The 16,229-nt window shown below is 41.4% G+C and overlaps 1 protein-coding gene across 1 annotated transcript; it reads left to right on the forward strand.

The window, feature by feature from the left end:
• The first annotated feature begins 991 nt into the window (after positions 1-991).
• On the forward strand, positions 992-8,679 carry LOC137175726 (zinc finger protein 11-like). Its single transcript, XM_067581553.1, has 7 exons — positions 992-1,336; positions 2,990-3,192; positions 3,806-3,907; positions 4,007-4,102; positions 4,260-4,370; positions 4,488-4,611; positions 5,779-8,679. The coding sequence occupies exons 1-7, from the start codon at positions 1,309-1,311 to the stop codon at positions 8,400-8,402; spliced, it is 3,288 nt and encodes a 1,095-aa protein (XP_067437654.1). The 5' UTR covers positions 992-1,308; the 3' UTR covers positions 8,403-8,679.
• The last annotated feature ends 7,550 nt before the right edge of the window (positions 8,680-16,229 follow it).

The following is a 16,229-nucleotide window of genomic DNA, read 5'->3' on the forward strand; positions in this document are numbered from 1 at the left end:
GTTCCTGCAAAAGAGAAGCTTCCTCCCAGTGAAACTTCCCTGAATAAATAAAGGTTTAAAAGAAAGACTAATGCAAAATTTAACAAGGGGTTAAGGTTAGGGCCTGTTTAAGAGTAGAGTAGTCTGTTGAAGTTGCTACTGAGGATGTAATGTTTAGCCTCATTTCTCCAAGGGGCCTCTAGAGGGCAGTCAAAGCAGCTTCATGTGAGCCAGATATTTCCAAGATGAACAAGAAGAACCTGTTTCCTTGTAGCATTTATTGTTCCAGAGTTTCACCTCAAAGTAGGGAAAATGATCAGTGAGGATTTATCAGTTTACACAGGAGAAATTCTGGAAATATCCTTAGCAGTGCAGTGGATAGAGGATGCAAGACCATTGAGAGCAATCATTGTTCAGACAGCAGACCAGACATTTGGATATAAGTACAACAAATATTAGACAGAATTTGAATGATGGGTCTTACAGTAATATTTATATGGGTAGCGGCACGTATTGGTATCAAGGGAAATTAAATGGCAGATAAGGTTGCAAAGGATGCCACAAAAAAGATAATTATCAAGCAGAGATTGAAGGAAAGATGGCAAAAGTAATGAGAGGAAGAGAGGACGATGGTTTTACAGAGTTCGTAGGAAACTGGGTGAAATGCAGGAAGGTACAGACAATAATATCAAGACTTAGATTTGGACACTGGACTAAACAGTACACTATTCAAAATAGGTAATCATAATACAGGCAGATGTGGACAAGAAGAATATATATATGAGGCAGAAGGCATCTGAAAGATAAAAATACACTTTGATCTAATAGATTATCTACAGAGGAACTCAGGAGATGAGTGTTATCAAATCCTATTAGACTAACTAATTTGATTGAGAAGATATGATGATTTGTTTAATGAATATTGTAAATACTAGACATCTTGTCCACACTCCATACCAGCCGGTGGCGGTAATGCACCAATTCGTTGTTTGCCAACCGTCAATAAACCCCAAAGTAGAGGAAGAAGAACATGTTTCCTTTGCAGGCAATCTGAAAGTTGGTGAACGTGATACGTGGTGTAGTTTCCATGATTAAAGTGAGCAGAATATATGTGTAAACAGGTCGTGTGAGTAGACATGAACCCGTCACGGAAAGCGGCTCCTGAATGAAACCAGTTAAACGTTTGTTGCTGACGACGCCTGCGCACTCAAAACAGAATATCGAGCCGCCCTTCCGCCCCGCCAACTTGCACCGCAGGGTCGGGCGGACGTGGACTCACAACAACCCTGAGTTCATTTGCTTGTCTAATTGAACACTTTCCGACATAAAATGGACAACCCACATCGTACCGAGAACGGTAAGCCAACAGGGATTGAATCATGTGCCGCCCTTCGCGAGTTATCAGGTTTTCTTTGGGATTGTGTGCGCCCGATTTTGAACATGGCGTACCCCGCTATGAGATGGCGGCGGTGGCTTTGTGTGGCGTTGCGGCGCCAACAAGCTGATGTGTGCGGTAGTAACAGAAGCAGCTTTAACGTCTAGTTAGCTAACAGTTCGTCCTGACATTTTATCATAACAGAAATAATTAAACATAACTGGTAGCGGCAACTGTCCACCTAGCTAACGTTTGTTAGCGACTGAAAATCTGCACTGAAACGACTGTCAGATGCTGCCTTCATGAGCGTCCACTAATTACAAAAATACAACTAACGTCAACGTCTAAAAGTCGAACAAGCGAACAATAGAGACGTACAGCAACGTCTTTTCTTAATTAAAACGCCCAAAAAAGAAAAGTAATGTCACACAAAAGACTAATTGTATACAACTGGGGTAGCAGAGAAAGCCACGACTGTCGCAGCCATGCTACCACTTTATTGGGATGCTCATGTGTGTTGAGTCGTGATTACGACACACTCGCCAGTCCCTGAAGGCAGCCTCGGGCCAGGTGGGAGGTAACGTCATCACTGTCAGGTTCACTGACAGCTGTTTTGAGATAATTTAATTAATGAAATTTGGTTATGGATAATTGTGTTTTGGGAAAGTAATTTGGGCCTTAAGCAGGTGTTATATCATTAACTGATCTTGAGGCATGTTATTGAGGGTCTTAGGTCAAAGAACAGTTGAAGTTGTGCTTACATTGTGCATATTCTTAAATATATGTATATGTGTGCAATATAACGATTATTTTCATTATCAGTCAGTTTGTCAGTTATTTTCTTGCTAGATCAATCAGTCGCTGGGTCCATGAAATGTCAGAAAATTTCAGCTTTTTCTCACAGCTCAAGGTGACCCAAAGATATTCATTTTACTGTCATAGAGGACTAAAGAAACCAGAAAATATTCACATTTGAGAAGCTGGAATAAGAGAATTTGGAAATGTTCCTCTTAAAAAATGTCTGAGATCGATTAATTGATTATCAAAATAGTTGGTGATTAATTTAATATTCGGCAACTAATTGATTAATTGTTGCAGCTCTGTATTTGGTCCTACCACATACTACCAGATTTAAGGGTTCCCTTATCAAAAATATTAATGCTAAAAGACTAAAAATATCAGCCAATACACTGGTATTGTATAGAGATTCAATGATTAGTTGATTAATCGATTAGTTGATTGACAGAAAATTAATCGCCAACTAATTTTGTAATCGTTTTCAGTCATTTTTTAAAGACAAAATGTCCGAATTCTCTGATTCCAGCTTCTAAAATGTGAATATTTTCTGTTTTATTTAGTCTTCTATGACAGTAAACTAAATATCTTTGGGTTATTGATGGGTCGGTTATGTTTGGGATCAAAAGAAGACATTCGAGGTCGTCATCTTGGGCTTTGGGAAACAGTGATCGACAGTTTTCACCATTTTCTGACTAAACAATTAACCAATTAATCATGAAAATAATCGTTAGTTGCAGCCTTAGCTTTGTATTTGTTAGACACTCAAATGTTTATCTGTATCTGCTAAAAAAAAATATCCAGTATTTGGTTACGCTCTAACCATTATACATTTTTCAGATGTACCTCTTCTGCTGCCGTCTCTTCGCCTCTTCATACCTCCGCTGCGCCTGGTGTCTGCAGCCATGTGGCAGGTCGTCCAGAGGGGAGACGTGCAGGACTACGGGATGGTGGAGGAGTTCATCAGCACGGTTACAGATATCGTACCTGAACTTCTAAATGCAGATCAGAAAGCTCAACTCCTGTTAGGTCTCAGAGCACGGGTAAGACCACTTTGATCCAGACGGAAATAATCTCTGCAGCTATTAGACGGATTTCCATAAAATTTTTGCACAGACATTGATGTTCCCCTCAGGATGAATTGTAATCACTTTGATCCCCTGACTATTCCTCTGCTGCTACCATCAGGTCAATTTAATTTGTCCAATACTTTGGTTTATGACTAAATACCTGCAAAACTAAAAGCTGTAAACTCTTCGGCTCATTCAGTGTTTAGCAAATACATTTTTATAAGAAATCACAGTGAGTAAAATGACAACAGCAGTAGGTTGTTGTCTTTCTTGCAGATGTTTAGCTGCCAAAACAAAGTGCAGAGCCTTATTGTTATGCATTGCAGGAGAGCAGTCACCTTGAGTTTAATCATACCAACATCATTCCAAACTTCACAGCTGAGTTATTGCCTGACTGACAGTAATGATAAGATGATAACAGATAAGTTTTCCTGAGCAGAAAATGTCAGCACCGCCTGCAAGGCCCTTTAAATCTCACTAATAAAGGGTTATTAAATCTTTTAACTTTCCACAGTTTACTGTTAGTGAATAACATCTCCAGGTCCTGTCAGTTGTATTTACCCTGAGCTGAAATCGTTTGTTGCAGGTGGTTCTTGAATTGTGTCGGGCTGAACCGATAACAGAAACGGAGACCATTGAGATGGACCTGGAGCGGATCAAGGCCCTCGTATCCACTTGGGCAGCACAGGTTAGCCTCTTAAAATGTGATATGCAAGTGGTCATGTTTTCCATCAGATTGTTTTGTTTTTTCCTGCTTGAATTGCAACTATGCATATTTTTGTTCCAGCCGTGTTTTGCAGAGGTCAAGTTTCCAGAATCAAACTTTGTGGATCAAGTTGAAATGCTGTTAAAAGACCCTGAAGAGAAGGAGAAGTTTTTCCAGGTTTGTCATTTTTATGTGTCAGGTTAAACTGTTGGCGTTTGTAGGATAACATCTCTTTATATAATTGAAGCAATCTTAACAGGAGCAGAATAAATAATGTGCAGTGTTTGTGTAGTACTTGAGCGTTAAATTATAAGCGGTGATCATTTTGTTCCAGGATGTTTTCCCCACTGATTTTGGGCCTGACTATGACAGCGCTCTACAGGTGCTAATGCTGGACTTCCTGTCCAGACTGGAGAAGCTTCTTCCAGTACCAGACATTCAGCAGGTACTTTGACCAGAATGGAAAACTTAACATTTGAGACAAATTTATTTTAAGGTATAAAAGGGAACTGTGACTGCAGGCAGGTAGAATAAACAACCCAATCTTCTCTCTCTACTCAAGACTGCGTCCATGCTCAGCGCTGTCCCGTCTGCCCTGGAGGAGTGTGTGCACTCTGTTCCCGACCTGCAGCACCTGAAATCTGTGCTCCAGTACCACACAACACTCGGACATTTCGATTTATCTGGTGAGTCTCCTCTTGGGCTGCATATAGTGTCTGAACTCTTGGTCAATGGTAAAAAAAAGTATTGGTACCACTTTATTTTACAGGTCTCGTAAAGGACCAGTGTGTGAGATTTAGGGGGATCCATTGGCAGAAATATTGGAGGAAATGGAATATAATATTCTATGTATTCTGCTGCAGTTAATGCATTTTACAGAAAGGGTGGTGCAATTTGTTACAAGTTATAAGAAAAAAAAGTGTGAAGTTGGTTTATTTAGTAAGTGCCCACTCATTATGTTCTGGTTGTTAATTTAAAAAAAAATCTTAATAATTTAGACTCTTGACACAAAATATTCAGTTTTCAATGTGTATTTTGGTGTGTCAAACTAGACATTAGCGGTTTTGATTATTTCTTAAAAAATTGATGTAATGAGCACATTTCTACCCAAATAACAAAACCTCTTAAAGCAGGAAACTGTTGAAAACAATCCTGGAAGTGAACAGCAAAGTAAGGATCCATCAAATCAAGTGTTACTGAAATTGTTGATAGACGCTCACTCATTAGAATGTTTTTAAGAAAAAAACAAATAAAGTTTTTACAGTTGAAGAATTGCTGAAAATCCAATTGAATACAACATACAAACATAGGAACCCACATACAAACCAACTTTGTTCCATTTTTCTTATAATTTGCACCAAATTGCACCAACATGTTTAGCAAAATATCCTAAAAAATGAACAGTTACATACCTGCAAATTACTATTTACTATAAATTAGTATAAACTTAAGGTTCCTGTAAAATAGAGTGTTACCAAAATATCTCTTTTTTTTGTTGAATAAGATTTTATACATTAATTATTGGTTAAAGAGGGCATCTACAGTATATGATCAATATTCCAGTTATGTTTCTTGCATCATATGCTGGTTTCAGAAATTTGAAAAAGCCTTTATGTCAGTTTTAGTAAACCTAGACTTGCTAGCTGGGGTATTTGATAGAAACCTGGATACTGTGGCCTATCAACACCGGATCCAGGTCCACAAAGATCCATTCTTTATGTTCTCATGTATCCATTATCCCTGAACCTGTGTAGTTTTTAGTCAGTAACTTGTGATTATATCTTTTGAACTTATTTTATTTTTGTTTATAGCCGCTAACTATAAAGCTAATATGATTCTTATTTTCTCCACAGATGAAACTCAGACCATTCCATCTTCCTTTGGGAATTGCATCCTCTCCTCCTTGTCTCTCCCACAGCTGGAGAAGGTTGTAATTGACGCAGACCAAATACAGTTACAGCCTCCATCAGAGCAGATACCAGGATGTATGACTGTCCAGGTGGAGGGTGAAACTGTCACACTGTTGGACTACATACAGATCGAACAGCCGTCAAGTTTGGTCGATCAAGACGAGTCTGTAAACGAGGAGGAAACGGCCGGAGACGCCGCGAACGAGGACATCAGCGACACACTAAAGCCGGCATCTTTTCAGCCGCTAAAACAAAGCAAAAGGCTCCAGTTAAAGAGAAAAGCTTTAAAAGAAAAGAAAGACTCTTCAACATCAGCTAAGAGACAAAGAAAAAAATACCCCAATAATAAGACGTGTCCGGTGTGCAGTAAGACTTTCCTGCGAGCTGCGGCCATGAGGCGACACCAGGAAATTCATTCTTCAAATCGGGATCTCAGGTACAAGTGCGCCAACTGCGACAAACGCTTCAGGGACCATTATGACATGAACCGACACAACATGCGCGTTCATGAAAAGGAAGAGATGAGCAACGATGCTAAATCGGAGGACTTGGCGGATCCTAGCACGTCCGAGATGTCGGAAAACAAAAATTGCGTTCTGTGCGGGAAGTATTTCGCTCGCCAGGTAGACATGGAGCGGCACATGAAGTCTCACTCGGAGGACCGCCCGTATAAATGCTCATTCTGCGAGAAGAAGTTTAAGAATCCTTATGTTTTAAAGAGGCATCAGAAGGAGATATGTAAGAGCAGAGAGCTGAAAAAGTCCGCCATGGCGGCCAAGAGGAAAGAAACGCCGCGCGCAAATCCTCAGCCGCCTTTGGAGAGCTTGACTGAGGGCAAGATCTGCCCCATCTGCAGCAGGATCTTGCCTTGCACCGCGGACATAGCCAAGCATTTAAGATCTCACACGGAAGAGCGTCCCTTTATTTGCATCACTTGCGAGAAAGGTTTCAAGTACAAGGACACGTTGAAGAAGCATCAGATTATTCACGGCCATGAGGGAATCCGCGAGGAAGAGAGCAAGACGGTGGAACAGATTTTGGCCGAAGCCGACACTCAGAACTGCAGCGATGGCAGTAGCCTCGATAAAAAAGAAGAAAATCCTGACGCACCTGCCGACACTTCAGAAGAGCCCCCATCTGCCGCTCAGCAAAAAGCTAGCAAAAAAGCTCTTAAAGTGTGTCCCGTCTGCTGTAGGGCGTTCGACAGCGTCAAAACACTCAACAGGCACATACAGTGTCACACAGAGGATCGTCCGTACCATTGCGTCCACTGCAAGAAGCGTTTTAAGCACATGCACGGGCTGAAAAGACACCAGATTTATGCCATTTGTCATAAGAAAATAGCTCGATTCGCGTGGAAAAAGGAGCAACGAGCAGGACCCAGCCAAAGCGAAGTGACCAGCGCGGACACCCAGCAGGGGCCACCTCTGAAGATACCCGTGTGGTGTTCGAACTGTGGCAAGCACTTCGAATACCTGTCCGCTCTGAAGGAGCACCAGGAAAACGTTTGCAAAGTGGAAATGAGGGAAATCATGAAATGTGACGACTGCGGGAAAGAATTCAAGAGCATGACCATGCTCAAGGTGCACCAGAGGATTCACGATCCCCTCTACTGCAAAGAGTGCGGGAAGATCCTCGCGAGTGAGGCCGCGTTCGAGAGGCACAAACTGATGCACAGACCAATGCAATGTACAATGTGCGACAAGACTTTTACCTTAATGAGACGCCTGAGGGAACACTACGAGAAGCAGCACAACTTCACCGGACCGTATCCTTGTGTTCAATGTGACAAAACCTTCATCCAGCTGTCCTACCTCGCCATCCACCAGAGAATCCACAAAGGAGAGTTCCCTTACATTTGTAATATGTGCCCTGAAAAGTTCAGGTCTTCCAACTGTCTGACGGTGCATCAGCGGAAACACACAGGTGAGAAGCCCTTCCTGTGCTGGCAGTGCGGAAAGTGCTACCGCTCTGCCTCGGAGCTCACGGTGCACATGGGTACCCACTCTGAGGAGAGGCCCTGGGCCTGCACACAATGCGACATGGCGTACCGCACCAAGCTGCAGCTGACAAACCACGTAGAACAGGTCCACATCGGCGTCAGGTATCCCTGCAACAGCTGCGGAAAGCAGTTCATGAAGGAGACGTCCCTGAAGAGGCACGAGCTCACCCACACGGGAGAGCGGCCTCACCAGTGCACCGTGTGCGGGAAGACCTTCCTGACCGCCAACGAGCTGAGGCTCCATAACAGGTATCACACCGGGGAACGCCCGTACAAGTGTGAATTGTGCGGGAAAGCTTTCATCCAGTCGGGATATCTGAAGTCTCACATGCGCATCCACACAGGAGAGAAGCCATTTAAATGTGACATATGTGATAAAGGCTTCAGACTGTCCTATCACATGAAGAAACACAGGCGGACTCACGCCGGAAAGCCAAAGAGCTACGTATGCGAGGAGTGCGGGTTAGGGTTCCTCCATAAAAAGTCGCTTTGGGAACACTCGCTCACTCACGATGTGAAAATCGAAGAGTCGTTCACTGATGAAGTGCGAATAGAATTTCAGTAGAAATTCTTTTGTTTTTCATGACATTTGTTTTCCTTTTTATTGGACGTCAGAGTTTCCAGTGAGTTCACCAAAAAAAACACTCAATTTCCTCCTTTTTTGTTATTTGAGTTTGACCAATTTGTAAGTTAGTGTTGTTCTTTTTCCTCTTGTTGTGTTACAGTGTTGATTCACATGTTCAATAAGGCTTATTGATGATCTATAAGGCATGTACATATTGGAAGCCAATGAAATCATTTCTGCTTAAATGGCTTTTTGAAATAAATCAACTTTAAATGTATTTCTTGCTCCCTTCATTTTACAGTAAAAGGTAGAAATTGAGTGATTTATCAATAAATAGATTAGTTGAGGGAAAGAAAATTAATTGGCAGCAGTTTTGATTGTCAATTAGTAGTTTTAAGTCATTTATCAAACAACATGACAAACATGCACTACTTCTAGTTTCTCAAATGTGAGAATTTGCTGCTTTTGTTTTGTCAAATTATTTATCTTTTGGTTTTTGACTGTAGATCGGACAAAAAAAGGGAAATGTGATGGGCGTTTTTCATTAATTTCCACACATTTTATTGACAGATCAATCAATAATGGAAGGAACAGTTAACTGCAGCCTCACTAAAGAAATAGTAGCAGTTTAACTTATTAGTTTCCACTCAAGTAAACACATGAGTAAGATGAATAGAGCTGAAACAATCAGTCAATTAATGGATTAGTAGATAGAAAAGTAAGCAGCAACAATTTTATAATCAATTGTAGTCAATAGTCCTGCAAAATGCCAAACATTCTTTGATTCCAGCTTTTTAGAAATGGAAAACGGCCAGCTTGTCTTGTTTTTTTTATTATCATAAATTAAATATCTTTGGATTGTCAAACAAAACAAGCAAAATGAAGTCTTTGTGATGGGTGAAAAGGGTTTTTCATAACTTCCATATTAAAGACTAAAAAATTGATGAAAACATTGATATTGATCATTAAAACTAATTGTTAGTTTCAGCCCTGAAGGTTATTATTAACACAAAGGTTATTGAGAGAAAAGATGCATTTTAAATTCAAGGAAATTAAAACTGAAAGTATTCATAATGTGCTTTAGGCCTACAAATAATACATTCACTTTGTTTTAGATAATATTGAATCTTACTAAAGTATTAATCCATCTGAGCTAAATCTGTAAAACATGAAAGAAAAGTTTTAAAAAAACATTTTGTTTTGGCCTTAAGCGGATATTAAATTATTTTGGCAGTGATGGGAAGAAAATGCAAATTTAGATTATTTAGAAAGTGCAATTTTGAGGTACCTCTATTTATGTACCTTTACTTTGTTTCCATTTTATGCCTTCATACTTCTACTCCAATACATTTCAACTACTGCTTTTATTTGACAGCTATAGTTAGAAGTTAGTTTTCATGTTAAGATTTTACATTAAAGACATAATAATCATATGAAACACAATACAATCTAAACCTCGGTTCCCAACATTTTTGGCTTGTGATCCCTCGTCATGTTTCAGATGTCTGAGTTGTCATTAGTTTCCCCAAATAAATATTTCCCCTTTAAACATCTCGAATGGTTTTATGTAAATAACAGTTTGAGATACAGAAAGGTTCAATTATCCAATATTTTGGGAAAGAAAATAAGCAAAGTTTCAGTCCTGTGTCCAAAAAATTGTTTTTTCTTCTTTCGTACCCCTTTAATCATCTGACAACTGCTCAGATTTATCTTGTGACCTTTTAGGTTAATAAGTAGTTAAAACTACCTCCACCATGACCAGCTGCAACACTAAAAAGCTGCTTACACATACTAATCTTATAATATTATGGCAGTCACAGGGGCCATTTTTCTGCAGATCAACTTTAAGCACATTTTACTGATAATACATCTTTGCTTTTACATTATAGACGCAGTAGTCTCATTTAACCACAAGATGGCAGTATAGTAGTGATAATAAGGCTCAGGACTCAGTGGCTGAACCACACAGTGGAGAGGAAGCTGTCAGTGTTGCCCCCTGCTGCCACAGCTTGTGTTGGAGGCTTTTATGCTCTGCAAGCTTCCTGATACATAAATAATGCTAATGTATCCTTCATTAGCATTCATATATCACTTCTCAGTAAATGCTGAAATCAGTGCAGGCATGAAGGCATCTGTTTACACGGTAATTTGCGAGGAAGCCTTGTTTGTTTATGCTGCTTTTCACTTTATGCAACATAAATTTCCCAACAATTGTTTATACAAGCCCAGTGGCTGCAAATCAATATTTATTTTCTGTTCTTCCTCCGTCTGAAACTGAAGCCACAGTCCGTGTCACCTGACTGTTTACTCAGCCTGAGTGACAGTTTAAACCGCAGCAGCAGCAGCTCGAGCAGCATCCCTGTCCAATTTCAGAGAAACTGCTCCCATCTCTCAGAAATCAAAGGCGGACTGAGTCAGAGCCTCTCCAGAGTGTTGGGAGCAGATCACTTTTTAACCCAAAGCATATTGATTTATATGGGGCTGTAATTGCTTCAGTGTGTCCTGGATTATTCCCCCCGTAATTGAGGCCTGGCAGAGGTCTCTTTCCTAGACATAGTCTCTCTGGTGCCAGGTGGTGGGCAGAGAGGAGCACCGCACCCACTCCCCAGCCATACCGAGCAGCCAAACACCCAGCCGGAGAGAGCCAGGGAACGTGGCCCTTACCCCCCAAAACCGCTCCTCGTTGTGGGATAAGTAAACAGCACAAACAGTACACTTCCCTGCATGCTTTGAGGTATCTCGCAGGCCCTCGTCCAGCTCTAATTGCACGAGACAGCACATTATCAGTCAAGCTGGATGGGACGGATGGCTCGCTGCAATATCACTGACACTAAAAAGTCCTGAATCTGTGCATTTTTGGCTCTTGTCTGCGGTCTCTCTCTCCAGGATTAGTTGTGTTTACTGAAATCACATATTAAGGCTGTAATTACTGTACATGCTATTGTTCAAGTATTTGTTTTGTGTTTTTGTTCCTGACTCAGTGGAACATTCCTGGATTTTGTAATAAATGGAATGCTTGCACGCTCGAACAGGTCTCGTGATTACCATGGTGTCACAAACGCGTGGGGTGGGGGGGGGGGGTGGGGGTTGACAAAATAATGCATGGACAAGGATCTGGGAGCCACCATTGTAAACACTGCTACAAAGATTGTCGTTGTCGTCTTGTGGCATGTGTTGCCAGGATTTTTCCAGTATGTCTTCATTGACCTTTAATCATGTGTATAACCGATGCACCTGCAGTTTATGTGGTCTCTCTGGAGCTCTTATAGCTCTCCATGATGCTTTAAAGCAGCGTTTCCCAACCCAGGGGTCACAAGATGATTCAAGGTATAAGAAAGAAACTGATTTTTCTCAAATTTTTGGATGCTTTCACCTCCTCCTTTGGGCTCCTAAAAATCCTTCAAATGAAACAATTTGAGATGGAAAAACCATTCTTTGGTCAAACCACTCACAGTTTATGCCCACATAAGGCCATAACTTGTGACAAGGGGTCGCAAGGTGGCAGTGGTTTGTTTTATTCAGTCATGAACCAAAAATGTTGGGAACCACTGCTTTAAATCTCCACCAACCCATATTTTTATATAAATGAATGAAACGTGAGAATGTTAAGAGGGGTCACAGATGATGCAGAAATTCTTCTGTCCTTTTTTTGCCTCTTTGAGCTCATTGTTTTGGTTTTACATCGGTTTTACTTCACGGCTCAGTTCCTCCACTCTCACCACTTTCATTTCCTGTGGCAGCAGGCAGCATTTTTCAGCAAAAAAGGCTCCAATAAACCCGCTGTACATTACCAAACAACAAGAGTTAGCGAAACCGTTTAGCAGCTAGAGCCAGATATTTTTCTTAGGAGTTGGGGAAGACCAACATAGAGTTAAAGAAAGAGTGAACACTGGATTTACATTTATCAAGGGGCTAGAGGCAAGACTCCAAATGAATGTTCCTCTGTGTTTGCTGCAATGAGTAAATATGCATTTATTTGTAATACATTAGCACTTACAACTTAATAATGTGATAAAACATTAGGGTTGTTTGTATTTCAGTTCCTCTGCCCCCAAGTGGCCAAAAACAAATTATTGAAGTTTTAAAAACTCATCTATCAAAGTGCAAGTTAAACCTGCGGTGCAGAACTTTTGTCTTCCCCCTCTGGCAGTGACAGTAAAATAGTAATTATCTGAATGTTACTCCAGGGCTATGAGTACATGCGTGAGCCGGTCCCCGTCGCTAATGTTGCAGCTGTAAAATTGTTTTGAGTGTCACAACCCCCACAAAATTACTCATTTCACAATCAGTATTTGATCCATTCAGTCTGATGACATTTGGAAAGTCTAGAAAGCGCAATTAAATTATTTTATCCCTCAAGTTAGCAAAGGGCTAAACTGGAAGTTAGCCGGCTCAGCCAGCGCAAGTCTCTGTTGTGCATGCTCTATGGGTGCCCTTCAGGGTAAATGCTAGATTGGATGGGCCAGAGGGACGAACTCGCGAGTGTGGTTAGGGTTAGGTAAAGAAATAGGGGTTGATGAGTGTCACCGCTATCTGCTAAGCTAAAGTAACTAGCAGATCTGATTAGCATGTAAACAACTCTGGGATTAGCGAGAAAGTCGCTAAAAGAAGGAGAGAGCTTTGAATGCTTGAGCAGAACTAGTGTAAGTTTAAATGTACAGCAGGTAATTAGCCACTGTAATGAAGAATATAGCTAAATTAATGGGTTTGTTCTGACGACAGTGAAGTGATGTACGCCTGCTCTCATGTTTTGCTAGTTGATGTAAAACGCATCACTATCGGTGCACCAGCACAGTAATGTTGCCACAGACACCAGATTAAAAACTCTGGTATACTGTGAGATACGGAGAGATTTACCTGGCGCTGATAGGCTTAAGCTCAGCATTGTGTGAACTCGTTTGGCAAGGGCTTGAATGTTACAGACGTTATGTAAAAGTCTGGCACTCCAGCTTTAAGCCTGCATTAACTGATGGTTTTTTTTGCCACTATGGGTGTAGCTGCCCTTGGCAGTAAGAATCACAACAGTCTCTAAAGGGTGCAGTCTTTTTATTCTTCTGGCATCCTGATAAGCAACATTAACATCTTGGTAAGTCGATATGGTGAACATGCTAGCAAACAGTTACCTATTTAAACATCTTGTGGACATGTAGCATTAATTTGATACATGCTAAGCTCAATATTCCCTCTCATTTTAGCTCTGGTTTGGTCTCTGCCAGCTCCTGAGGGATATATCTGGCTCTTTTAGCTGCTAAATGCTCCACTATGTTCACCAGCTAGTTGCTAACTGTGTCTGTCTGCCGTTTGGTGTTGAGCAGGTAGTGTACAGTGAGTTTAACGGCTTTTCGATGAAAACAGCTGCCTGTCTGGTGATAATTCTCTGTGAGTTTGTCACTACAAGGAAAAACTTTCACATTACATGCAATCATTTGTTCCATTGTTGATATAAAAATTTTGATTAGTGCAGCTTTAACTGATATAGGAATCACTGTTGTTTGTAATAAAGTTACGTAACGTTACTGATCAAAAAAATCCCTCTTATGTTGACCTCCTAGTTTTATGTCCAGTCACACAGAACAGAACACAATCATATTGTAGCTGAACAGACTGGTAACAGAGAAACATACAGTAAATAACAACCAGTGTCTGTGCAACAACGTGGGACTATATTGTTTTCATCACCAGGAAATTGGGGTGGAGGAGGAGGAGGAGGGTGGGTGGAATACAGCCTCCAGGTTTAATTTTCTATTATATCATACAGTTTGTTGAAAGTCCTACAACTCCCAGCAGGTTCAGCGATCACAAACAGTTAAACTGTCCCAGAGATTTTTTGAAAAAGTAGGTTTTGATCATCAACAGGCACAACGGAATTTCCTGGCCTTTTTGCCAAAATACTATGACCCCTGCATGTTACTACGGAAACATAGCGTATCAAAACAAGCGCCCCATTTCTTGCTTTTGCTCCATGACGCACCTTTATTTCTTCCATATGAACAGTGTATGGCACAGCGGAGCGCTTTGATAACAATATCTGCTTTGAATGCATGAACAACAGTGCCACACACAAACTCGTGTACACCAGCACCACACCCTGTTAAACCACTAAGCTTGGGAAAGTAATACACACATACACACACATGCACAAAAAAAAATCACAAATTACCCCTACAATCACTTGCAATAGATACCCTTCTTTCATTGTTTTTGCAAAGCTTTTTTTGTTTTAGTCAATGGATAAAGGAGGAAATATAACACAGAGAACCACTGAGCTGGAAAAACCCTCAGACTAATCAAGAGAATAGAGAAGGATTGCTCTCCTAATCAAGTGTGTGTGTGTACGTGCATGCACTTGCATGTGTGTGTGCGTGTCCTTGAGTGAACCTGTGTGTGTGCCCAGACATATCCCCAACCTCACGCATTCCCTCCCATCTTGGGTACCAGCCCTGCAAACCCCACACACAGCCCTGCATCCTCTGTCACCGCTGTAGTGCTCGCACAGCTTTATCTCCATCTCATCTTCATCCGCTCTCTCATTCTCCCTCCGTCCTCTCTCTTCCATCCGCTTGCATTCATTTGCATTCTGCACTGCTGTCTGTATGTATCCCTCTGACTCTGACATTTGTTTGGCAGGAGAGACCAGACGGGATGCTGTTAACACTGCAAAAAATGTCCATCTTTGCAAGATTTTTGTTAGCACATAAAAAATCCTCCAAATGGGGTGATATAACTCTGCTTGTAGCCAATTTTGTTGAAAGAATTTTCTTTTGCAAGGATAACTCTTTAAACAAGGCAGATCACTCACTTATTATTGAGAAAATTATACCACAATCTAGGGGAAAATACAGTAAAAAGTAGAAATGTATTGTAAATAAGTGACACTGGGACATTTTTAAACACTTCTTTAAAAGAAAAAGAGATTTTAAGAGTCATTCCTGATCAAAATGACTTGAGATGGACACTTTTTGCAGTGAACACTTTCTCCTTCCTACAGCAAAAGGGAGTGAGAAAACAAGCCTTTCTCTGGTCAATGAGTTCACTGGGGCGGACGTCTCCTTAGACAAGGCTGCGGGGGGGTTGGGAGGGGGTGGTGGTGGTGGTGGTAGGGGGGTTCAAAAGTCTTGCAACCGAAGAGAAAAGAGTCAGAGCGAGGGAGGGAGAGAAACCTGGCACCAAGACAGTTCAGAGCACTGGGCATTAGAGACGGCGAACAAGGGAAGGTCAGCCCCCCCTCCACCCCCCCTTACCCCCCCCCCCCCCCCTTCCCCTCCTCTTCCTACTACTGCATCAGCAGATGTACTGCACAAGCCCATCATCAATACTGCCAGACCACAGCTACAGTGATAACAGGAAAGTCTGTGATGAAGCATTTACACGCTACATTGTGGGTTTTTTTTATGTCAAGAGGCAGTGAAAGATGAGATAATTTCACATCTAAGATCAGCTACTGACAGAGAGGCTTATAGGCATCAGTGACCGGCCACGTCCCTGATCTGATGCTAACAAGGTCATCCTGTGGTCTGAAAGCAGCTTTGTCCCTCTAATCAGAGGAGCATCATCATCATATTCCACGTTATATCAGCAGCGTCCTGACAGTGACGCAATTCACCAGGGGAGGCAAACTGAGACGCCGCTCAGTGTGCATCTCGCCTCCAAACAGCAGTCCTGACGGGAAGAAAAGTCAGGTCACAGATTGAGGTCGTGGACCTGCATTTTGTGGCAGTGAACCTAAAGTCGAGAGTTATAGGTTAGTCATGAAAAACCCTTAAATCAAACCTAAGTTTGGCAAGGAGCTGACGTTTTGAGTGCAGATGTTATTTAATCCGCCAGCCG

Source organism: Thunnus thynnus, chromosome 23 (assembly GCF_963924715.1).
Source record: "Thunnus thynnus chromosome 23, fThuThy2.1, whole genome shotgun sequence".
In the NCBI taxonomy this organism is placed as follows: domain Eukaryota; kingdom Metazoa; phylum Chordata; class Actinopteri; order Scombriformes; family Scombridae; genus Thunnus; species Thunnus thynnus.